At 39.2% G+C, this 18,152-nt stretch overlaps 1 protein-coding gene across 4 annotated transcripts in view; it reads right to left on the reverse strand.

The window, feature by feature from the left end:
- GrlHz (Gustatory receptor-like Holozoa) overlaps nucleotides 1–18,152 on the reverse strand; it is a 227,476-nt gene that overhangs the window by 181,414 nt on the left and 27,910 nt on the right. For all 4 annotated transcript variants that reach the window (XM_067151469.2, XM_068228642.1, XM_067151468.2 and 1 more), the window contains exon 2: nucleotides 10,401–10,645. In XM_067151469.2, the coding sequence (XP_067007570.1) occupies nucleotides 10,401–10,645 (245 nt within the window). The remainder of the gene's footprint in view (nucleotides 1–10,400; nucleotides 10,646–18,152) is intronic.

The following is an 18,152-nucleotide window of genomic DNA, read 5'->3' on the forward strand; positions in this document are numbered from 1 at the left end:
ACAGTTGATGTATTTATCAGTTGGAGACAGCTGATTACTTGACCCACCTTGAGTTTGTGTGCACATTTTACATCTTTAAAAGTTACTTGTGTCACAATCTTTTTCTTCTTCTTCCAGATGACGTAAACTGTACTGTTGATTGTCGTACCTATCATCATGTTCTGGTTAATTTTTAGCTTGGAGTCTCGTTAGATTCTTTTGAAACATTTTTTCATAAATTTTCAGCAACAAAATTTTTAAGTTAATGTTCGTAATTTTTTGTCGATCTTTTTAGAGTGTTTATTCTGTTTAATAAATTTGGTGTTTCGGCTAATTATTTTCAAAATTTATATCTTGTCGCCTGCTGTGTTTTCTTTGGTATTATTCCTCATGTGTGATCTTTTAAAATTACCTGTTATGTCGTATTCTGGCTCAGTATACACTGACTGACAGAGCAAATGCAACACCAAGAAGGAGTGGTTCGAAAGGGATGAAAGTTGGGGAAAAAACAGAGACGGCACGGATGAATAATTGATGTTTATTTCAAACCGATATGCAGGTTACACAATGCGCACGGCATCGACTCAGTAGGATGTAGGACCACCGCGAGCGGCGATGCACGCAGAAACACGTCGAGGTACAGAGTCAATAAGAGTGCGGATGGTGTCCTGAGGGATGGTTCTACATTCTCTGTCAACCATTTGCCACAGTTGGTCGTCCGTACGAGGCTGGGGCAGAGTCCCACACGTGTTCGATTGGTGAGAGATCCGGAGAGTACGCTGGCCACGGAAGCATCTGTACACCTCGTAGAGACTGTTGAGAGATGCGAGCAGTGTGTGGGCGGGCATTATCCTGCTGAAACAGAGCATTGGGCAGCCCCTGAAGGTACGGGAGTGCCACCGGCCGCAGCACATGCTGCACGTAGCGGTGGGCATTTAACGTGCCTTGAATACGCACTAGAGGTGACGTGGAATCATACGCAATAGCACCCCAAACCATGATGCCGCGTTGTCTAGCGGTAGGGCGCTCCACAGTTACTGCCGGATTTGACCTTTCTCCACTCGTCTGCGGTGACTATCACTGACAGAACAGAAGCGTGACTCATCGGAGAACACGACGTTCCGCCATTCCCTCATCCAAGTCGCTCTAGCCAGGCGTGCACGTCTATGCTGTGGAGTCAATGGTAGTCTTCTGAGCGGACGCCGGAGTGCAGGCCTCCTTCAACCAATCGACGGGAAATTGTTCTGGGCGATATTGGAACAGCCAGGGTGTCTTGCACATGCTGAAGAATGGCGGTTGACGTGGCGTGCGGGGCTGCCACCGCTTGGCGGCGGATGCGCCGATCCTCGCGTGCTGACGTCACTCGGGCTGCACCTGGACCCCTCGCACGTGCCACATGTCCCTGCACCAACCATCTTTGCCACAGGCACTGCACCGTGGACACATCCCTACGGGTATCGGCTGCGATTTGACGAAGCGACCAACCTGCCCTTCTCAGCCCGATCACCATACCCTTCGTAAAGTCGTCTGTCTGCTGGAAATGCCTCCGTTGACGGCGGCCTGGCATTCTTAGCTATACACGTGTCCTGTGGCACACGACAACACGTTCTACAATGACTGTCGGCTGAGAAATCACGGTACAAAGTGGGCCATTCGCCAACGCCGTGTCCCATTTATCGTTCACTACGTGCGCAGCACAGCAGCGCATTTCACATCATGAGCATACCTCAGTGACGTCAGTCTACCCTGCAATTGGCATAAAGTTCTGACCACTCCTTCTTGGTGTTGCATTTGCTCTGTCAGTCAGTGTATATTGTAAATTTCTGGTCATGGATATGTGTTTTGTTGTGTTCGGTCTTCTACTGTACCTGGGTTCATTTCCAAGTGGATATGGGACTATTTGGGGGGGTTCCCAGCCAGTTACTAAATTATACAATCAGATTAGAGATTATAGGTTCTCTTAATCTGTTTGAAAATGTTCCTAGTTCTTCTGTTGAGTGCTTCCGTTGTGTAAGTGTCTGTTTCCTTGTCACATATATTTATTTACCCGTGTATTCCTATACTTGCTAGTGAGGGTTCTGTGAGGACTGGGATAGTCTAATAGGGTGAAACACCGGGCGAGTTGGCCGTGCGGTTAGGGGCGCGCGGCTGTGAGCTTGCATCCGGGAGATAGTAGGTTCGAATCCCACTATCGGCAGCCCTGAAAATGGTTTTCCGTGGTTTCCCATTTTCACACCAGGCAAATGCTGGGGCTGTACCTTAATTAAGGCCACGGCCGCTTCCTTCCAACTCCTAGGCCTTTCCCATCCCATCGTCGCCATAAGACCTATCTGTGTCGGTGCGACGTAAAGCCCCTAGCAAAAAAAAAAAAAAAAAAAAAAAAAAAAAAAATAGGGTGAAACATGCTCACCATATTTATAGACCAGCTTCAGTTGAGGCCATTATGGTAATTTTTGATGGTTTACGGATCTGAACTTGTGCTCATGATATTTTTGAAATCTGATGTGCATCTAATATGAGATTCTTCTGTAATCTTTGGCCCAGTATTAGGTGACTAGATGGAGAATAATGTCCATTGTTATTGTAAATTATTACTAGGATGATTTTCTTCAAATGTATATTTTGGTATCAGTATTCTGAGCTATTAATTTTGGTTCAATCTGTTGTTGCTTCGCACGTCATCGAGATTTGTTTTTCAGCTATTCTAAATTTGTCATAGGGATTTGTAGTAGAATTTTGCAGGTGTTAGGATTTGGTAAAGGTTTATTTTTGTTCGTATCTGGTTGCATGTTTTTTATTGAGTAATATTTTCAAAATTTCTGTAATGTGCCTTGTGTCTGTCCATCCATATTTGAAAGTTGTAAATACGGATGTCATTTGTGTTTATCTTCAGTGCCTTGGGAAGGCATATAGCTACTGAGACTTAGGACTTAAGGTGCTGAGATGCCATTCCTCTCCTGGGAGTACGGTATTGGTTCTAAGAGTCTCACTGTTGTACGATGGATTCAAGAGTACTTGGGGTCCTGTTCTGCCCTTTTTATTTCTTTTGCAGGTACTGCTTAATGTATGAGTCATCATACAGGTGTGTTTGTGTGTATTGTGTTCTTGTAATGTCGTACAATGGAATCAGTAGTATTGTGTTCTTGTAGTGTCGTGTGTTGGAGGACAGATAGGCTGGATAGTTTTGGTGTGTCATGCTATTATCTGATATTCCCTGGTATGAAGGTTCTATTTTATTTATTTTTTTTTTTTTTTTTGCTAGTTGCTTTACGTCGCACCGACACAGATAGGTCTTATGGCGACGATGGGACAGGAAAGGGCTAGGAGTGGGAAGGAAGTGGCCATGGCCTTCATTAAGGTACCACGGAAAACCATTTTCAGGGCTGCCGACAGTGGGATTCGAACCTACTATCTCCCGAATACCGGAGAAGGTTGTATTTGTGCCTTTTTATTTCTTATATCAGTGAGTTGGATTTCTGTATGCACATTCTTAAACTGCTTTTATTTTTCATTGGAATATACTCTCTGTTTATCGATAAAGTTAATGTGATCTTCAATTCTGTATTTTTGGCCTTAATTGAGTTTTAGTTTGGTTGATATGACACGATACATAATGTGAGTTTTATCAGTGTTAAAATTTTAAAGTAACGAGTACATGGCATGGTAAATGAATAGTGACTTACTAACCTCATTTAATTGAATACTGGCATAACGTTGCAAGCTAATGTAATAAAGTAATTTTTTCCCTGTTTTGAATTTCCTTGTAACATTCTAAATTTCACCTCCCATTTATTTTTTTTTACGTTTTTTTAATGTTGGATAATTAAGAATACACATAGTCATTTAATTTAATGTAACATTTTAGAGAGGATGTGGGTAGTATATTATGTGCGCTAATGGTAAAGTTGTGTGTGTGTAGTACTTCAGTCAATGAAGGTCTAGTTTGGGTCATTTATTACTTGGAGGATGTTTTCTCTTTCATGCTGACCTGTCATACCTGTAGTGCTTGAGAAGGTGGATTGTGAATTGTGTGTGATGGAATTGGGTGAATTGTAATGTGACATGCTGTATCCTCAGTAACATATGTTTCTAAAATTTATTTTCCTGGTAAATTTCCTTTATTTGAATTTTGGGTTGTGTAAAATCTTGGTTTCTTCCTGTAAAATGTGGGTCTAGGGTAAACTTCGAAAAAAAAAATTATTTGCTTTGGTTGCTTTCTTTCTCTTGAAATTTTGAAATAGCGCTTGCCAGGGGGGCTGGGGTATCCCGAGGTCTATGGGAAGGGATCTCCCTATGGAGGTCGTTGAGACACCGGTTGGGTGGCTCGAAGCTTCGAGGTGGTTTTGGCTCTAGTATTCCTCTGTCTGCTGCGTGTGGATTTATGTTGCAGGGGCTGCAATCTCTGTTTCTACCTGACGGCAACTTGACGTGCCTAGTTGAGGGGTACGCTGTATGTCTTGTGCACTATCGTCCGTCACCGCAACCCAGTGGCCTGATGCCCAGATGGCAGCAGTCTTCCTAGACTGCGCTCCATTTTGCTGCCGGATACCCATTGGTTCAAGAAATGGATGGGCTGCGCTACTACTTACCTGGTGACCATGTTTGGAATGAACTTGTATGGAGGCTGGTGGCAAACAGCCGTGTCGGCAGCCACATGTTCAGCGATAACCAGTGGTCAAGCGAGGTGACTTTGATCGTGTAACTAGAGTGAAAACTAATGCAATATCTACTCATTTCAAACTTTGTCACAAAGGAGGTAGTGGATGCCTTTTTACAGAAAGTGAATGGGATCTGCATTACTCACAGATTGTGGAAGTAAAGAGTTACTTTTCAATGGACATAAAAGTTGAGGATAGTAAATATTTTTTCACAGGGTTGTATTTTGCTATGTTGTATTAATGAAGAACCTTTAATGTAGTGACATTTGATATATTTTTTTTGGATATTCAATGGAAGATAACAATGACTGCCAGTAAAGTGACTGTAGAACTGTGTGAAAAATGTATTTGTTTCAAGCACAGCTTGAGTTTAAAGGGGGGGAAGATGTGACCTCTGCATCATCAAGAAAAAGACATTAAGGACAAAATTCATCATCATTTTGATCTGCTTAAAAAAATCAATTGTGTGTAATATTTAAAATTATCAATATTTAGACCTGTGAAGAAAATGGATTCTGAAGAAGAAATTATTTTTTAATGTAACTTGAAGAAAATTATATGAACTATTAACGATGTAAGAAAATTTGTAATATTGTATTTTTGGTAAAATGCGTGCAGTACATAACTTTTGGGGCAGTATGTACTAGCACGTGGAGGAAATACGTGATGTAATTCTAATTACATCAGCAGTTTAGAAACTGGCCATATAAGGTAGTGAATTGCAATTGGTCAGAATAATGACCTTTCCAATTGGCGAAAATGGGAATTCAGGAAAATATAGTGTTCCTACTGGCTACTTGTGATTGCACAATTTCCTGTTTCTGGCTCCTCATGAGAGCTGAGTCTACTGTCCGCGTCCTTGAATTCAGATCACTTCAGCAGGTGAATGCATTTTTTGAGTGGTTCAATCTTTGATATATTTTATAACCTTTATTGTTTTAGGTTGTATTTTATCAGGAGATATCAGTAATTTAAGCTATTATTTTGGATTTTGATTCTGTCCCGCCATGGGTCCCCGGTCTCTCTTGATAAGTGCTAAATCTATTGTGTTTGATTTTATTTAATTCATTCTGGTTTTTTCAGCATTTTCTCATTTAACGTAACTTTCCATGATTTAAATTTTGTGTGTCGGAGTTCCCTCTAGATTCCCACTTTCACCAATTTTGTCCGTTGACATTTTATTTTCTTATTTAAAGGTTTCTTATAAGGTATCTCATGTTTATTAACATTTCTATTTCCTTAATTTTCTGCCTATGTAAATTTAACCTTCTTTAAGTTTGCCTATACTACCTGAACAGCTGTTGTATTCTATTGTAGGTTAATATATATTTTGGTTTAGGATACTTAAGGTTTTTCTTACATTGTTTAGCTGGCCACTTTTCTTTTAAGGTTTAATAGTTTACTGTTGTCATTTGTCTGTTTTGTTTTGATTTTGTAAACATTTTCATTTTGTTAATAATTAACAGTTTGAGGATGATTATCAAGAACCTTTTCCTCCCCATAACGTCATACTTTCCCACAGACCTCAACAGGGCTCCTTTCACCTCATTTGTTAGACCTGTAAGTTATGTTTACCTTGTGTATGGTTTGATTTTGCATATTTTTGCTAGTTAACCATCTCATTTCCCAGCCTAAATGTGAAGCTATCGCTACACTGATATTTTCCTAATTAATTTAATTATTAATATTATTATTTTGTGTATGCTCTCACAGCAAGATGCTACAGTAAGGAAACCAAAACCTGACCCTTACTAAAAATAAAAAGATATTAAATTATTTAAGTCATAATTGATAATACTGTAACATGTATTTAGTAATTGTTATAAATCAGACATCAATTGTAATACATATGTAAGTGATGTAAATTGATTTTAGGTTAATGTTATATTCATTTTTTATGTTCTATGATATTTTTATATTCATTAATGATATATACACTGCCTGACAAAAAAACTGAAGCACCCAGAAGGAAGTGTCGAATGTCAATGTAACTTTGTACGCGTACACACCACTGGCAGGCATGTAAATGATTAGAGTTGCAATTCTCTGCAATGGAAGAATGGCCACCAGAGTGCATTAGTGTTGTTCGTGTTTAGTGTTGTTACCAGACATGGTAGGTTATATAAGAGGCATGAACATCGTCAGTTGTTGAATGATCACTGTGCAGGCCACGCAGATGTTGCGTACTCGTATGAGACAGCATTATCAGCACCTGACAGAGTTTGAAAGGTACATCATTGTGGGTCTCCATTTGGCCGGCTGCTTGAATCGTGCAATATCCAGATTTGTGGGCCATTCGAATGTGAAAGTGGCCCAATATTGGACTCATGGGAATGAGAGGACAGGCATACTCATCGTCAAGGTCCTGCTCAACCATGTCTGACCACTACAAAGGAGGATCACCATATTGTGCAACAAACACATCGTAACCCCTTCATAACTGCACCTGACATCCGAGAACAAATAATGGACTCCCTGCAACATTCTATGTCATTCCGCACATTCATCAGAGACTAGCAGCAGCTGGACTAGGGAATTGCCGTCCAATGTTTAGGCTGCCATTAACACCAGAACACAACACAACACAACACAACACAATACAAATGGCTGCATTTGGAGTGGTGCCATGACTGGGAAGGATGGACTGCTGATGAATACCGGGAATCAAACCTGGGCCCCTGAGATAATAGCTAATAGTGCTAACTGTTACACTATGGAAATGGACATAGACTATGTTGACTGATCATTCAGCCATATATCACTGAAATCGACCTTGTCCAAGCCTAACAGTGCCCTGGCCCTTAAAAGAGTTGTACCTGTGCTTTGACACTTTTTACCTGAAACCATGATGAAGATGATTTATTATTTTAGACCACATCATCATGGGGGTATGATAAGGAGTCGTGAATGTCTCAAATAACTCCCCTCCTTAAAAAGTAGTTAGTGGGACGTAAAGCAAATAATAATAATAATAATAATAATAATAATAATAATAATAATAATAATAATAATAATAATAATAATAATAATAATAATAATAATAATAATAATAATAATAATATATCTCAAACCAGTCCCCCAGATTCTTCAGCCAGGAGGTTCTTCTTTTGCCAAGTCTCCACTGTCTTGAGATCTTCCCCTGCATCACCAAATGTAGGATCCTGTACTTAACTTCCGTATCATGTGTCTGAAATATTCAAGTTTCTACTTCTTGATGGAAAGGAGCACTTCAGTCTACTTGTTTAGTCTTCATATCACCTTAGTATTCCTTACTCTTTCAGTCCATGAGATACGTAACATCTGCCAATAGAGTCACAGTTTGAAGGCTTCCAGCTTCTTGCACAAAGTCTGAGTTAGAGTCCATCCTTCCATTTCATACAATAGTATGGGAAATACATTGCCTCTGACCACTCATCACCATACATCTAGATTGAGATTGTTGAAGAGCTACTTTATCTTAATGAAAGTGCTTCGTGCATACTCAATTCTTGCCTTGATTTCATGGCTGAGCTCCCATTGTTCATTCAGATTACAACCAAGGTACTTGTACTGTTGAACACACCTGATCTTATAGGAAATAAATTGACAAGCATGGGTACATCAGCTAGTTTCCATAAAAAAGATTTCTTGTTTAAATATATTATTTAACTAGCTGATGTACACGTGCTTTGCTACGGAATTCTACATTGCATACAGAATTCTAGGTTAGGTAGTGTACACGTTCTGAGTAAAATTGTAATAAATTGCATAGCTCTTAACGTTACCCTAGAAACGCGATGGGAAAGTCACCAAATGTCTTTTTTAATGTGAAGACTGGGTTAGGGAATTTTTAGAGTAATGGTAGGCCCTCTTGCCTACCATAAATCACAATCAAGTTGGGGAATTCTCATTGTAATGGCAGACTCTCACTCTCCACTTGCCTTTCTACACCCTCAGAAAGACTGCCTTAGTGGTTTTCCCAACTGAAATTAACACATAGGTCATTACAATGATGCTAGTAGGAATGTCGTGATTTAAAGCAATGCAATCATATGAAATACTAAATCAAATGAAAAATCACACATTTTCTCACTTTTAATGAACAGTAGTACGCTGCCAATCTAACAGTCCAAAGTTCCAGAGCTGGAATGACCAGCCCGCAGACAGCCGTGAGTCATGAACACACTATTATTTTAGGTGTGGAGAGTCCCAGGGCAAAAACTATGCTCTTTTACTCTCTGTTTCCTAGGAGTACCCGTTGAGTTGGAAAATCTCAATTCACTACGCTGATGGGGGAAAATCTATCTGACTTGGAGGCAAATTTTCCCTCCAAGCCAGAGAAAAACTCCCCTCTTGGCTGCGAATTTGGAATAAAATGAATGTAAATTTAATAAAAGTGAATAGGAAGTAGATTTTCTTAATAAACGGCTCATTTCAGGGTTGAATTTTAAGTTATTTCATGAATTGTTGTGCTATAATTTGGAATAGGCCAAAATTGTAATTTTAGACCAGGTCATAAGTGAGCCACTGCCATTACTCCATTAATTGTACACGCTGATCAATCCAATCAGCATGTCTGAGTAGAGATCGAATAGCTGGAATACTATGATGAATCAGCGTGTTACGTACCAACATTATTAGAAAATGTATGAACCAGAGGAATGGTATGCTAGAGAAGAAAATTATCTAACTCCCCTGCAATTTCCCACCAATATTCAGGCAGGCTGTTATACTCAGTACGCAGCAGTAATCCCAACTATTGGAGGTGAGTGGCAGCGTAAGAGACAAAGAACATCACAACAAACAATGGTCAACGTAATGTTATTGTTGATCAATTTTATGAGCTTTCAATATTGTAGACCTTCACATTTAGTTTTCTTTCGACTCTCAAGTACCACTTTTATCATAGTCGGTACGGTAAAACTGTATAAAACACAAATGATCGAAAATTGTATTCTGTACAAATTCTGTTATGTAGTACCTTTCGATAGGACCAAACGTAGGTATTTAAGAATTAAATTTTAGGCACCTTCCTCTAAACTACCATTTCATCCAGGGTGAATAAAATTGTTTATAGATTAGACTGTAGTTTCTTATTCCCTGACTCTATATACCGATTTTGATTAAATTCTGTTTACCCATTTTCTCGTGCCTCGGCGTTGATATGGACTTAGCAACAAAAATACAAATTCATGAATATCTCTGTTATCATAGCCGGTATGGTAAAAATGTATAAGACATAAATGATCAGTAATTTAATTCTATATAACTTTAGTTATGCAATATTTATCGATAGGACCACTAATAACATAAATATTTCAGAATTAAATTTTAGGCCTTCCCCTAAACTACCATTTTGCCTAGTGTGAATAAAATAATTTACAGCCTAGATTGTAGTGGCTCATTCTCTGACTTTACATACCAATTTTCATTACATTCTCTTCAGCCGTTTTCTTGTGATGCGTGTACATACTTACAGACAGATAGACAGAAATTATGGAAATATATATATAAAACTCTTATTATATATATATATATATATATATATATAATGAAAACAATTCTCTTTGATTTTCTACTCTTAAACTGAAGTCAGTCTAACAAGGACTTGAAGACAGAAAAATAACATGCCATGCCACATTCAGCTTTGAAAAACCTATCTCAGTGTAACCAACATAATTTTCTAAAATATATTTTACAGGACCTGAAATTAAAAAGCACCTACTCTCAATGAATATTGTCTTTGTTATGTCCTTTAATTATACTAAAGTGTATTTTCCTTACCTGAAGCATGACAAACTCTGGAGCACATAGCCAGCACACAGTAAGAAGGTAACTTCCACCAAATAAACATAACTCAATATGGTCATACATCGTCGTGAACCAGGGATGTCTTGTGTTGACGATCGTAAGCCCATAACACTCAACAACCGCAGATATGGATGCAGAATTTTACGTTTGCAATAGTACAATACTGCAGAAGTACTTAGAGACTCGTGGGGTGTATCTTCTGTTATTTCAGCAATCATCTTCATCAATACAGTAAGTTCAAAAATATTAAATGAAGGAGTATAAAATCACACAACGGTACATGCAAAAAAAAAGAAAGAAGTAAAACAGAACTCTATGCACAAGCTAACCCCCAAAATACACTATTTTATTAAAGAAATTCAAAACATTTCAGCCAATCAATATGTTTTGTAAGAATCAATAAAATGATTGTAAATAATGAATAACAATGTTATGCCCCACTAACCACTTTTATGCTTTTTGGAGAAGGAGAGGTGCTGGAATTTTGTCTCACAGGAGTTCTCTTTGTACTGGTATATCAACCATTAAAGTCTGGTTTATTTGAGCACCTTCAGATACAACCAGACTGAACCAGGATCAAATCCACCAACTAGGGCTTAGAAGGCCAGCACTTCTGCCATCTGAGCCACTCAGCCTAGGAGATTACATCATGGTTATTATTATCAGATCATTTGACTGGCTGATATTTCTCAGCAAACTTTAATGTTAACATAGTCAATGCAGAAAAATATGACTTATGCTATTTTAAGTAACGTATGTCATAAATATGTACAAATGTAAAATCAGTCCCTCACTATTGCCCGAATATACATATCAGGTAAGAAGAAACACTGATAAAACACACTTTAGAAATCACGCTGATTCAAAACATTTGGTATACCCTTCATCAATGGAGGAGAGAGTAAATAGGTTTCCCTGTTGTTGAATACCTGATGGGTAGTGATTTAATGTTTTTAAGGTTTGATGGGCTCCCAGGCTTAAATGTGGGCCACTCTCTTGCATGCATCTTCTATCAAAGCTTTCTTACCTATCATGTAGCTATGCTTCTCCTATTTGCATAATATGTATTACAATGAACGCTCTCTTCACCGGACGTTGGATTAACTGCTCGACCCAGTGAATAATGTTGCTTCCAGTTTCACATGGCTGTAAGCGTGGAATATGTTGAACAGCAAAGAATCATCTGCTATAGATGTTACGTTCACGAGGATATGGCCAGATTAGATGTTACGTTCATGAGGATATGGCCAGATGTCGCTTTCAAAATATCACTGGACATATAAAAGCTAAAAGCCATTACAGATTATTTTTAGGTATACTCAGTTTAATGGTATTATAGTTTTTAATAATTTAATGATATAATTTTTTTTCAAAAGTAAAAAAATTATTGTGTTGTGAAGTAAAAAAATACACCTATTAGATCAAGAACTAGATCTAATGTTTCATATCATAGCAGACAATCATGCAGATGCGCTGTGTATTCTTATAATTATTTTTCCATGTTTAAATAATTAGAGTTGGCCTCACTGTTTAAGGGTAGTAAGCCTGCCTCTTTACCGGAGGTTCTGGGTTCAATTCCCAACCATGTCATGGAGTTTTCCCTTTATCCAAGGTCACATTCAAGGTCCAGTCAGCCTACGTGAGAACATTTGAGGAGCTATCTGACTGCAAGATAGCAGCTGCAGTCTAGAACGAAATGAATAACAGCAGAGAGGATTCGTCACGCTGACCATGCAACACTTTGTAATATACATGGGTCTTTGGGCTAAGCATCTGTTGCTTGATAGGCCAAGACACATCCGGGTTTTAGCACCATGGAATTTGGCTGACTTGTTTGTCTTTTTAATAATTTGACATACTGCAAATTACTGTAATAAAACAAACTTTATAAGCAAAATACATTAAGAAATAATGTTTAAAACATTATGATTAATCTTAAATTAAAATATAGTATTATAAATTTTGCCTGCTGCCATTTCTTGATGGATACAGTACTTTTGTATCCATCTCTTGGCACAGGCCAGAGTAAAGTGTAGCTTTCACCGAAGTCCCAGTCTCATCCACGGCTGTGACAGTATGGAAGCTGCTGGGGTATGGGTGGTGCTGAGTAATGGCATTCAGAGCACGACTAGTGCATCTGCGTGTTATGAAAGGTGTTGCTCATAGGGTCAGTCGTGCTGCAATAGCACTTTCTGACCCAGTGAGGAAAGCAATGGCAAACTACCTCGCTCTTCGTCTTGCCTAGTACGCCTCATTTTGGTGCTGCCATTGGTTTTTGCGGTTTCCTTATAACCGCATAACCTTTAGTGGTGCTATTTGAGGATCCAACCAGCCTCTGGGCTGATGACCTAACAGACAGACATTATAAATTGTTGGACAGGCTCTATATTTTCAAAGTTTTGGTGTAAACAACCATTAAGTTATCTAGCCAAGAGTTTGGTCTTAGTTTCTTTAGCACTGCCTGACCGATACAATTCTACTCTATTCCACTGGACTGGGATGTCTGTTGAATTAAGTGTTACTCTTTATTTTATTTTATGAAATACTTCCTCTCATGCAGAGGCTGCCTTGCGACAAAGTATATATTTACATTTATTTTTAGAAGATAAATAGGTATACTGTACTTGATAAATGTTGAAGGTAACCTAATTGTAACAGTGATTTCTTAGAATTATCAGTGAGCCCCTTAAGGCTATGATGGCAATCTCCTGTAACGCTGTAACTGGCAGAGACATCTGTTTCCTTCAAGGCCTGAGGCCCATCTCATATTGAGGACTTTTAATCTGCATGACTCACTAGATGAGTGCAGCATTCACTTCTGTGGTATTGTACTTATTGCACGTATGTTTTCAGAAATGTGCTTTTGAAATTTCATAACAACCTTCCAAGCTAATTATTAAGAAGAGTGGTAGCTGTTTTTGTTATATTAGTTGACATAGACTGACAGTTCATTATCACAGCCGAGTCACATTATTATGACTACTAGAGCAACTGCCATGAGCAGACAGCAGCTAGACTGGCTGGGAATGATTCAATAACGTGGTGGTAGGCTGTTGGAGGTATGTGATGTGGAGCCATGCTTCCAGGCAGTGCATCCCACAACTGCTGGAGTATGTGTGGTTGAGGACCATAGAGCAAACACAATGAGGTAGACTCAAAGACGCTCAATTGGGTCCAAGCCCAGGAAATCAAGAGGACACGGTCGTGCTCTTCCAACCATTGTCAACCATTTCTAGCGATGTGACATATCACACAGGCTTATTGCAAGATCCCATCTGCCTCAGGGAAGACATTCAGCAGGTATGCTTATATATGCTCTTCAATAATGGATTCATAACCAGATCAATCATGGGTGCCTTCTACATAAATGAGTGGTCCCTGAGAATGACGTACTCGTACAAACATTCTCCGGACAATAACCCTTCCGCCAACAGCTTATGTTCTTCTATCAATTGTTACAGGGTGTTTATTCTCCCATTTATCACCTGACACACAAAGGTTCATTTGCTCAATGAAGCAGAAAGCAGGACTTACCAGAAAAGGAAACCCTTCATCAATTAGCAGAGGTCCAATACTGACACTGCCAAGCAAACTGAAGTATTTTCTGCTGGTGCACCTCCATTAGTCCAGGTGCAGTAATCATCTGTTTGTTTCAGAGCTCAGTATGTGTAGGGTTCACTGAACATTCATTTTAGACACGAGTTTGATAGCCTACTGATTCATTTTAACCATGAGCTGCTCCACTATGGTATCTTGGCTGGACTTCACGCACTTTCATGGCTTATGTTCACCTCTTACATGGGTGGCATGAGGTCTTCCACAGTCTCCATGTTGGGTTTTCACAATGATACCTTTTGTGCCCTCACAATATCTTCTTACCATAGCAGCACACGATCTGTTCACAAACTATACTGTTTCTGAAATACTGCCACTCTAAGCCCAAAAGCTGATAATCATCTCTTCTTGCATTTTGCAACTTGGATAAATTGCCTCTTTTACCCATGTCACCGGGCGAGTTGGCCGTGTGGTTAGAGATGCTCAGCTGTGAGCTTACATCCGGCAGATAGTGGGTTCGAATCCCACTGTCGGCAGCCCTGAAGATGGTTTTCCATGGTTTCGCATTTTCACACCAGGCAAATGCTGGGGCTGTACCTTAATTAAGGCCACGGCCGCTTCCTTCCAACTCCTAGGCCTTTCCCATTCCATCGTCGCCAAAAGACCTTTCTGTGTTGGTGCGACGTAAAGCCCCTAGCAAAACAAAAAACAAAAAAAACAACAACAACAAGAAAACTACTCATGTCAAGAACAAGTGGATGGCCTATTGCACATATATACCCACCACAGGCCAGCTCAGGATTGTGGCATACTTCATGGGTTATGCCCTGCTGAAGGTTGTTATAGCAAGTCACAATTTAACATTTAAAAAGTATAGCCAAAGAAGATTTGGAACTACTCAACATTAAAACAGAACAAATTGCAAATAGAATAGAATTTAGGAAAGCAATATTAAGCTTTTCAATTACTAATCAAACTGCATGTCATATGAAGGGAGGGGCTATGAAAGAATAAATAATTTTATGTCAAAATTATGGTGGTGGTAATTTTTAACTGTTTGACACACTAAACTCCTAACAGTTCCTTTTCTTCTTTTTGTACCAAAGGAGAAAGAGCAAGGCAGAGTGGCTCAGACGGTTGAGGCACTGACCTTCTGACCCCAACTTGGCAGGTTTGATCCTGGCTCAATCCGGTGGTATTTGAAGGTGCTCAAATATATCAGCCTCGTGTTGGTAGATTTACTGGCACATAAAAGAACTCCTGTGAGACAACATTCCAGCACCTTGGCATCTCCGAAAACCATTAAACATAGTTAGTAGGACATAAAAACAATAACATTATTATTAGAGGAGAAAGATATCTTTGTGCTATATAACATAAAAAAATGGACTAATTGACTAAATATAATGTTTTTTAAATTGACAAACATACATCTACTTTCACACAACAATAAAACCAGCATAATATGTTTGTAAATGCACAAAATATAAATTGCTGTTTTCCCTTTAATTAGTCTTGTTTCCATGAGCAAACAATTGTCTTAAAATCAGGTGCAAATGAACATGTTACAGTCATAAACAACTTCTCAAATTATAATCTGAAATGCCTGCTCGCAACCTCAGTTTATTTAGTTTAAATACTGAAAAGAATAATTCATATTAAAAAGTAACTATAAATTTATTGAATAATACCTTGACCCTTCCCACATCAAGAGCGAGTGGACTTATGACAGATTGACAAAAGCGAACACTTAGCCTATGTCCATCAGTAGAGTGTGTACACCTTCACCTCTGTCACCAGAACAGTCTGTCTCACTCACACCAACTCCCTCCTCAGCATTCTCTTTTCCCCCCTCAACTGCTGCTTCTATTTCACAGCGCTTATGCACATGTATTCTCCTGTACTGACTTACACACCATAAAGAGTTCTGGATGCCACTGCTCTACCAAGAAGTCAATCAATCACCACTGATCTGCAATTAGGGCTGTCGCCCAGTTCCTGTTGCATCAGAAAGGAAGTTTCTGGAAGTTGAAAAGATCTTTTCTCATCAAAAATTTCATAGCCCTGATTGGCTAAAATAATGGAGTTTCTTATTGGTGAATATAAGAGCCTCGAGTATAATTCCGTGCACTAATTGGCTATATCTTGATTGCCCCATTTCCGGACTCCTGGCAACCTGGCCAGGGCCAAGCTTGTATCAGTCTTTGTTAGGATGTTAGATGACAGGCTGTGTTTATTCTATGGATCTGGGAACTCTAAGGTTTTATATCCAAATCCATGGGCTATTGTTTTACTAAAAGAAATTGAGAAGACATGTAAAACAAGTGTCAATAAATATCTAGTGGAAGAATAAGACTGGTAGTTTTGTTTCTGTACTAACATTTATTGGTGACGCCGACATGATCATCAGCCGATATAGGTAAGTCTAAATATCCTTGCATTATTATCATAATGAAGTGAAAGCTGCAAGATGTTAACAGCCGTGAAAAAATGCAAGGCAGTAAGAACAATTTTCACCAAGACTTACGACAAGTTTATTGAAGAGATAGACAGTGAAAATCCTGATAGAGAAGTTGTGAAAACGAAGTTTATGACGGTTGAGAGGTTAGCGGCTGACCTACAAAACCTAGATGACAACGTCACTTCGTTGATGCTAGAGGATGAAAATGCCAACTTTGAGGCCAAGTATTTAACTGCTGAAGAATATAGAGAAAAGGTGGACCATGCAAGAGTGAAGATGGAGAATTTTACTTCGACTAATCAGGTGCAATTTGTAGTGTGGTGCAATCAAATGCTTTATCACCAACTGCAGATAGGAGAAAATTAAGGCTCCCGAAAATAGAATTAAAGATATTTAGCAGTGGGATTAAGGACTTTCTAAGCTTTTGGAGCCAGTTTAAGAGAATACATGAGGTCGATGGGATGGAAAATGAAGACAAGTTCCAGTATCTGATTCAGGCAACTGTCGAGGGCTCAAGAGCATGAGAGATTGTGGATAGTTTCCCTGCCACGGCAGAAAACTATGAGAAAGCTATTGAAAGTCTGCAAAATAAATTTGGTAGAGAGGAACTTTTAACAGAATATTATGTAAGGGAGCTGCTGTCGTTAGTAATTAAGAAGGCTGCTGGTGGAGAAAACAAGAACGCCCGCGACCTATCTCAGCTGTATAACAACTTAGAAGCTCACCTGCGTGCGCTAGAATCTATTGGCATTTCATCGGACAAGTATGCGGCCATGCTATTTTCACTTGTAGAATCCTCCATACCAGAAGATATTCTGAAGATCTGGTTACGAAATCAGTCAACAATTCGTGAGGATGATGGAAGTCAAGTCTATGAAGATCGGTTAAAACATTTGATGATATTTCTGAGGAAGGAAATAGAAAATGGAGAAAGAATCTTGCTGGAAAGTGCTGGATTTAAATTAAGTGAAGACAAGGTCCAAAGAAGCAGAAGAAAAGAGAAGCCCCTTGATGAAGCCCCAGCAACTGCAGTGGATCTACTCTCCTGTGAACACAAGAACACTAGAGTTGTCTCTATATTTTGTGACAAGTCTCATAAAAGTAAGGAGTGCTTCCAGACACAGAGATTATCGCTGGAGGAAAAGCGAGATATCTTGAGAAAGAAGAAAGGATGTTTCGTCTGCTTGAAGTTAGGGCATCGAGCAAAGGACTGTAAACACAAAGTAAGTTGCATTGTATGTTGCAAGATGCATCATACGATTGTATGCCCTCAACTGGAGACCAAGCAGAAGCGAGCATCAGAAGAGATAGGAGAGAAAGTGCTGAATGTTTCGGTCTCAAATCAGTCGAGTTCAGAAGTAGTTCTTCAGACCTTCCTAGTGAACCTTGAGACAATGGAAAATTGTGCATTGTAAGAGCACTCATTGACATTGGTTCTCAAAGATCCCATATATATTCACGAGAACTGTGGAGGAAATGGGATGTACAGCTCTTGACTCTGAAACAGTGATAGACGCACTGTTTTGGGGTTCGACGAAAGAAATAAAACACAAGCGCTACAACATTAGATTGATGAGTTTGACAGGAGACTTTTCATGTGAGGTCCAGATGTTGGATCAGCCCCTAATATGTGGTGACATCACTTGCCCTAAAGGTGGTTCCTGGCTTAAAGAACTAAAGGCGAAAGGGATTCATCTTACTGATCTGGG

The sequence above is a fragment of the Anabrus simplex genome, chromosome 7 (assembly GCF_040414725.1).
Source record: "Anabrus simplex isolate iqAnaSimp1 chromosome 7, ASM4041472v1, whole genome shotgun sequence".
Taxonomy (NCBI): Eukaryota; Metazoa; Arthropoda; class Insecta; order Orthoptera; family Tettigoniidae; genus Anabrus; species Anabrus simplex.